This window comes from Salvelinus fontinalis, chromosome 35 (assembly GCF_029448725.1).
Source record: "Salvelinus fontinalis isolate EN_2023a chromosome 35, ASM2944872v1, whole genome shotgun sequence".
NCBI lineage: Eukaryota > Metazoa > Chordata > Actinopteri > Salmoniformes > Salmonidae > Salvelinus > Salvelinus fontinalis.
The window spans coordinates 15,313,178-15,320,282 of NC_074699.1; the positions used below are offsets into that span (position 1 = coordinate 15,313,178).

The window sequence follows — 7,105 nt, forward strand, 5'->3', positions numbered from 1 at the left end:
TATGGATGATTTTTCAAAAAGGGGAACAAAGACCTCCGTCTGCTATGTGGTTCACCACAGCTCTACTGTCCTTTAGTTCAGTGTTTTTTCCAGCCCTCTGGAAAACTTCCAGTTTTATCACATGCAAATTTTTCTGTGAACTGCTGACTGACCTCAAAGGTTAACGTAGTATTCAATTATGTAAACTATTTGTCCATACATTACATTTTCTGTAATGGGGCTGGACCTCTATCAAATTATACAATATTCATTAACCTGAAAAACCAATCCCACCCATTCCCTGTATTGCTTTGGAAAATGTGCAGCAGCCCCAACTAAATGCCATGTAATCTCAGCAATGGCAAATGCCAACATGGTTTTTGGAGGGTTTCTCATGAGGTCATGTCAGCTTTACCAACAGTTTGGGATCACTTGATGGGGTTATTGGGGCAGCAGCAGTGAATTAAACAAATGTTCACTTTATTGTACATGTAAGTCAACCATGCAAAGGATCTCCTGGGCCAATACCTAATGAAGCCACTGAACTTGAGGATATTTTTTCTGGGGAATGACAGCTGGCAAACATGACTGAGCCAACTAACTTCGAAATCTAGCTTCACGAAATGCCCCATGGAAGATTTGATGGTTCTAATTTATCAATAAAACTTACCCAGTTTGCAGTATATTTTAATTCATTACAGCAATAATGCACATTTATTTTGAAAGCTTTATTTTATACACATCTACATATTTACAAAAGGGATTGAGTTAATCTTTCAAACATCGCTCACACATCAAGAGTACAATCTCCACGTGACAGGGAATGTATCTCCAGTCACACATCAAGAGTACAATCTCCACGTGACAGGGAATGTATCCCCAGTCACACATCAAGAGTACAATCTCCACGTGACAGGGAATGTATCCCCAGTCACACATCAAGAGTACAATCTCCACATGACAGGGAATGTATCCCCAGTCACACATCAACAGTACAATCTCCACGTGACAGGGAATGTATCCCCAGTCACACATCAACAGTACAATCTCCACGTGACAGGGAATGTATCCCCAGTCACACATCAAGAGTACAATCTCCACGTGACAGGGAATGTATCCCCAGTCACACATCAAGAGTACAATCTCCACATGACAGGGAATGTATCCCCAGTCACACATCAAGAGTACAATCTCCACGTGACAGGGAATGTATCCCCAGTCACACATCAAGAGTACAATCTCCACGTGACAGGGAATGTATCCCCAGTCACACATCAAGAGTACAATCTCCACGTGACAGGGAATGTATCCCCAGTCACACATCAAGAGTACAATCTCCACGTGACAGGGAATGTATCCCCAGTCACACATCAAGAGTACAATCTCCACGTGACAGGGAATGTATCCCCAGTCACACATCAAGAGTACAATCTCCACGTGACAGGGAATGTATCCCCAGTCACACATCAAGAGTACAATCTCCACGTGACAGGGAATGTATCCCCAGTCACACATCAAGAGTACAATCTCCACGTGACAGGGAATGTATCCCCAGTCACACATCAACAGTACAATCTCCATGTGACAGGGAATGTATCCCCAAACATTAACACACAATGATTCACTACCATACGCTTACATGTACATACTAACATGCACAAAAGGCAAACACGCAGTCCAAACCATCTCACCAACATACAAATTTAACAAGAAGCACACAAAGCATACCACGGTTGTGCGACATCTCACACAAATTCACACCAACACTTGTACAGTAAAAAAGGACACTCAAACACATCCACCAATACTCGAAGTTGGAGATCAGTCGGAGTCATCCTTGTCTCCATCATCATCATCCAACTCTTGCATCACCTCGCTCTGGTACTGGTCCCAGGATCTCCGACTGTACGAGTGCTCCTCTTCCCAGTGCCCTTCAGGATGAGAACGGCAAAATCAGGTTCCGGAGAGAAACTAGTAACACAACTATTCTTAATATGGGAGCTTTGATAATCATTGCGTGAAGCTTTTGTGAAATTTGTACAATGAAAAAAGTACTAGCCTACCTCCATAGCGCTCCTCTCTGTCGCTGCCATCCTCACCGTCTTCATCTGGGTAGTCATTCCTCCAGTTCCCCTCTTCATTCTCATCATCCTCGTCCTCATACACTTCTTCCTCATTCACCACCAAGTCAGGCACCTGGAAAACCAAGACATCAAGGTTATTCCTCCTGCACCATTTGATGTTATTCAGATACTAACCTCATCCCAGGCTCAATTGCTACCGCATATAGAGCCTGGAAACACAGTGCAACAAAGTGGGCCTTGAATTGAAAGTGGCATGGGTTAAAATCGAGGTGAGAGCCTGCTACATCTCTATTAGAAATTTTTAAAGTTATAACGGCAACCATAGTTTTGGGAAGCCCAATTGATTCTGTGTTTGGGCACAGTTTGAAAACTTTCCCATTTCACTTCCTTGTTTAGCCTAAAATCACTTTTACTGCTTGGACTTTGAAATCCCCAATGTAGAGGGGAGGTTCTGAGGGTTCTGCTAGATGGTGGTGACAGATCAGCTAATGAAATCCAGCTGGACTTCCTACCATTCCTGCCATAGGCTCCATTCAAGTCCCTTTCTGAGGTGCTGTGAAACCAGACAGTTTGAAAGAGAAAGAGTCGGCTGGAGGACGAGATTAGTCAGATATCACAGCGGTTTACCAAATCAATTATGCGGGTACAATTGAGATTGGTCTATGTGTTAGGCTAAGTTATACGCATGGCTGTGAATGGTCATACTTGTATCATGAATGTGCATTGCATTTGAGTATTGTGTTCTGATCTTTACCAACTCTCCCTCGTCTGAGTAGGGCCTGACGGACAGGATGTCCTGGATCCAGCCTGCTGCGACTGTTTCCTGGTAGTAAAGGTCATACACGTAGTCATCCTCCCGTTCACGATGCTCAACACCCACACCCTCTCCAGACACACTCAGCTTCTCACGGATCATCTTCATCGAGTTACACAGGATAGTCTCTGGGTCAGGGGTCAGCAACTGGGAAACAGAGTGCAGTCACACAATAAGCATCAAATTCAAGCCATCCAAATATTAGGCATGTGTGTCAGTGGCACGTAGACTACAATCTGGATCAACTTAATTCATCATATGCGAACTGTTGGCACTGATATGTTTACATAGGATATCCTGGTTTTACGAACGTTTCCCCAGCTCTAGCTAAACATTAGGGAGCCCAGCTCACACTTACCTTGCTAGAAGCTTTGTCCTGGTCCCCATCTTCCTGGATAATGTCAAACACCTGAACTTCACCCAGGCTCCAGGCATTTTTGCCTGGCTCCTCCTCTGTGGGCTCTGGCTGCGTTGAGGGGGGCTGTTCTGCAGGCAGCCCTGCTCGATGGCTGGAGAGGATCCTGTATCGCTCATCCCGCCTGGTGCTCCACTTAGCGCTCCGTAGATCTCCCACAATCCTCTGAGAGCTGCCTGCGGAGGGGCGCAGGGCGTGGGCCATGCGGGGGCGGGTCAGTGCTTCACGAACATGTGTCTGGACCGGGGCATCCTGAGGATAGTTACAATGTTGGTTAACAGTTATCCTAACAAAGAGGGTTGAGAGACTAATAAGACTGGCAGTGCATTACATTAAATATTCACTAAATTAACTTAGCTAACTGAACTGTTTGAGTGCTAAAAACAGATTAAGATTGAAAATAAAACAATGTTGAAGAAATAGGTCATAGAAACTAGCCACCTAGCTATGACTGTCTGACTTTCAGGACCATGACCACACAAGTCAACTGCCAACAAAAGTTATTTTCTACCTAAACAGGTGTTGCGAAGGAATATTTCCTCATAGCTATACAAATTAATATTGTCCCATGGTCTTGCATGTCTTGCTTTTGCATGTGTACAAAAGGCAGTTACACCAGATAACGTTAACTTCACAGCACCATTATCTAGAACGCAGGCAGACTGGCTGGTTAGCTAGCTAGCTAGTTTGCTAACGATAGCCACCTGTGTTGTTAGCCAGCTAACGTTAGCTAGCTTGCTAATCAACACAAAGCGAGCTAGCCAGTTTGCTAAGTAAGGATGACTTGAGCTGGAGAGAAAATCTAATGTAGATAGCTAACTAGTAATAAACATAACGTTCGTCAACCAGCTGATAAGTTAACTGGTTAGTTTGCTAAACAGCAGACTCAAGTGTCTTACGCAGCACCAGCCGATTGTGTACAGCGCCCACGAAACACCGTGGTTCGACAGCGGCCCATACCTGTGATGCTACGGTCGCCACGAGTTTGAAGACTGAATTCTCAACCGCTGTATCATCGGGCTCAGGCACAGATTCCCCAGCGGTCTGGGATGTGGTCTCTGGTCGAATACGTTTACAGGCAAGTAGCAAAGCATCGGCAGGGTCAGTTCCTCTCTTTCTTTTCACCCGGAGAATAGTGGTGCTTGGATCCATGGCTACTGCTCCAGCTGGCGCTACCGTAACTAGCTAGCTATAGTCGCACTTGTGAAGGAGGAGGCAGGGTTCTTATTTTTCCACTATTGTATCTTCTTCTATGAGGTTGAACGGCGGTTGGCATCCAATAAATGTTGCATTACCGCCACCTACTAGACTGGAGTATAATTCCCTTATATTTAAAATAAATCTTCACAAAATAAATAAATCAACATATACTCTACCATCTAACCCTACACCTCAACCTACATTTTCTGCGACTTACATCCATGCAGTACAGTTGATAACCATTACTATAAATGCTAAAAATCCAATCCTACTGAAACATATACTCCGTACAAAAGTGTGGGGTCACTTAAAAATGTCCTTGTTTTTGAAAGAAAAGCACAAATTTTGTCCATTAAAATAACATCAAATTAATCAGAAATACAGTGTAGACATTGTTAATGTTGTAAATGACTATTGTAGCTGGAAACGTCAGATGTTTTTGATGGAATATCTACATAGGCGTACAAAGGCACATTATCAGCAACCATCACTCCTGTTTTCCAATGGCATATTGTGTTAGCTAATCTAAGTTTATAATTTTAAAAGGCTAATTGATCATTAGAAAACCCTTTTGCAATTATGTTAGCACAGCTGAAAACTTGTTCTGATTAAAGAAGCAATAAAACTGGCCTTCTTTATACTAGTTGAGTATCTGGAACATCAGCATTTGTGGGTTCGTTTACAGGCTCAAAATGGCCAGAAACAATTACATTTCTTCTGAAACTCGTCAGACTTTTCTTGTTCTGAGAAATGAACGCTATTCCATGCGAGAAATTGCCAAGAAACTGAAGATCTCGTACAATGCTGTGTACTAGTCCCTTCACAGAACAGCGTAAACAGTCTCTAACCAGAATAGAAAGAGGAGTGGGAGGCCCCGTGCACAACTGAGCAAGAGGACAAGTACATTAGAGTGTCTAGTTTGAGAAACAGACGCCTCACAAGTCCTCAACTGGCAGCTTCATTAAATAGTACCCGCAAAATACCAGTCTCAACGTCAACAGTGAAGAGGCAACTCCGGGATGCTGGCCTTCTAGGCAGAGTTGCAAAGAAAAAGCCATATCTCAGACTGGCCAATAAAAGAAAAGATTAAGATGGGCAAAATAACACAGACACTGGACAGAGGAACTCTGCCTAGAAGGGCAGCATCCCGGAGTTACCTCTTCACTGTTGCTGTTGAGACTGGTGTACGAGTGTTGGAGATAGCGCCTGGCTATCTGTACATTTAAAAAACAAGAAAATGGTGCTGTCTGGTTTGCTTAATATAAGGAATTTGAAATTATTTATACTTTTACTTTTGATACTTAATTAAGTATATTTTAACAATTATATTTAGTTTTGATACTTAAGTATATGTAAAAGCAAATACTTTTAGACTTTTACTGAAGAAGTATTTTACTGGGCAACTTTCACTTTTAATTTAGTCATTTTCTATTATTTTTCTATCGTTACTCAAGTATGACATTTGGGTGAACTACTTTTTTCACCACTGATTAAATATGTTTGTCAGCTCCAGGTAATCTACACAAGTGGCAGAAATCGATTTGCAATGACTCCAGTGATATCGTAATTTAAACATATTTATTGTATAACATGGTAGGCTACAGTAGCCTCCAGATGCAAATGTATCATTCTCCACATTTAATGTCAGTTTCATTGTGGACTTTTCCCTATAACGGACGCATGCTAGGGAGTTCCATGTCTTCCATTTCAAATGTCCTCTCGTGCAGCGCTCGAGACCTAAGAACTGAGCATGCGTATAAGCCTTTTTTTCTATAAGTAGTCCACATTAGAATTCAGTTTAAACCACCTGCGAGCGAATGTATCTATGGCACTCTAGAGCGCCTAAAATCATTTTACTGTTGTCGCCGTTATTTCTTGATGCACATCAGTTCTAGCGTATTAATATGTTTAATGGAAAACGGGTTGGAAATAGGTGTCTCCATAATGTCAATCTAAGTAGTCTTCCTACAACTGGTCAAAAGTTGTCATGATGTGCACGCATGCTGCTCTGTCTCCTCTCACTCACGTGACTGTACTGCCTGCTGTAGTGTTCAGTCGCAACACCCCTCCCCATTTAAAAAGTTATCCTATTTCAATAAAACTACTAAATATATTCACGTCACCAAATAATTGATTAAAACACACTGTTTTGCAGTGAAGGGTCTACAGTAGCCTCAACAGCACTCTGTAGGGTAACACCATGGTGTAGTAGCTGGTGGACAGCTATCTTCCGTCCTCCTCTGGGTACACTGACTTGAATACAAAACTTAGGTTCATGGTTCTCACCCCCTTCCATAGACCAACACAGTAATTATGACAACTTCCGGAGGACGTCCTCTAACTGCCTCCACAACATCTATATTCTGTGATTTGCGTTCCATTTCTGCGGTACAGTTGATATCCATGGCAATAAATGCTTAGAAGCCAACCTTACTGAAACACAAATTCATATCAATCTGTATTGGCCTAGGCCTACTACTCACCCTTGACCAATCATCCTCTACTCTCTTCACTGCCTCAGCATAAGACACCTTCTGTTCTACTCTGACCCTGGCAATCTCAGCCTGTCTCTCTCGCACTGGACACTTCACTGGACACAATTGACACAGTTTT

At 42.7% G+C, this 7,105-nt stretch overlaps 1 protein-coding gene across 1 annotated transcript; it reads right to left on the reverse strand.

Annotated features, from left to right (window-relative positions):
* Nucleotides 1-692: 692 nt before the first annotated feature.
* Nucleotides 693-4,524, reverse strand: slc7a6os (solute carrier family 7 member 6 opposite strand). The gene is made up of 5 exons (XM_055899278.1): nucleotides 4,253-4,524; nucleotides 3,236-3,544; nucleotides 2,818-3,024; nucleotides 2,043-2,175; nucleotides 693-1,910 (listed from the first exon to the last, which is right to left on the reverse strand). Exons 1-5 carry the CDS (start codon nucleotides 4,442-4,444, stop codon nucleotides 1,801-1,803), a joined length of 951 nt encoding a protein of 316 aa, XP_055755253.1. The 5' UTR covers nucleotides 4,445-4,524; the 3' UTR covers nucleotides 693-1,800.
* Between the last annotated feature and the right edge of the window lie 2,581 nt (nucleotides 4,525-7,105).

Coding starts and splice junctions, on each gene's coding strand:
- slc7a6os (XM_055899278.1), bottom strand. CDS start 4,444: ATGGATCCAAGCACCACTATTCTCCGGGTGAAAAGAAAGAGAGGAACT. Junction 3,025..3,235: donor AGGACAAAGCTTCTAGCAAG/GTAAGTGTGAGC, acceptor TCTGTTTCCCAG/TTGCTGACCCCTGACCCAGA. Junction 1,911..2,042: donor CAGAGAGGAGCGCTATGGAG/GTAGGCTAGTAC, acceptor CTCATCCTGAAG/GGCACTGGGAAGAGGAGCAC.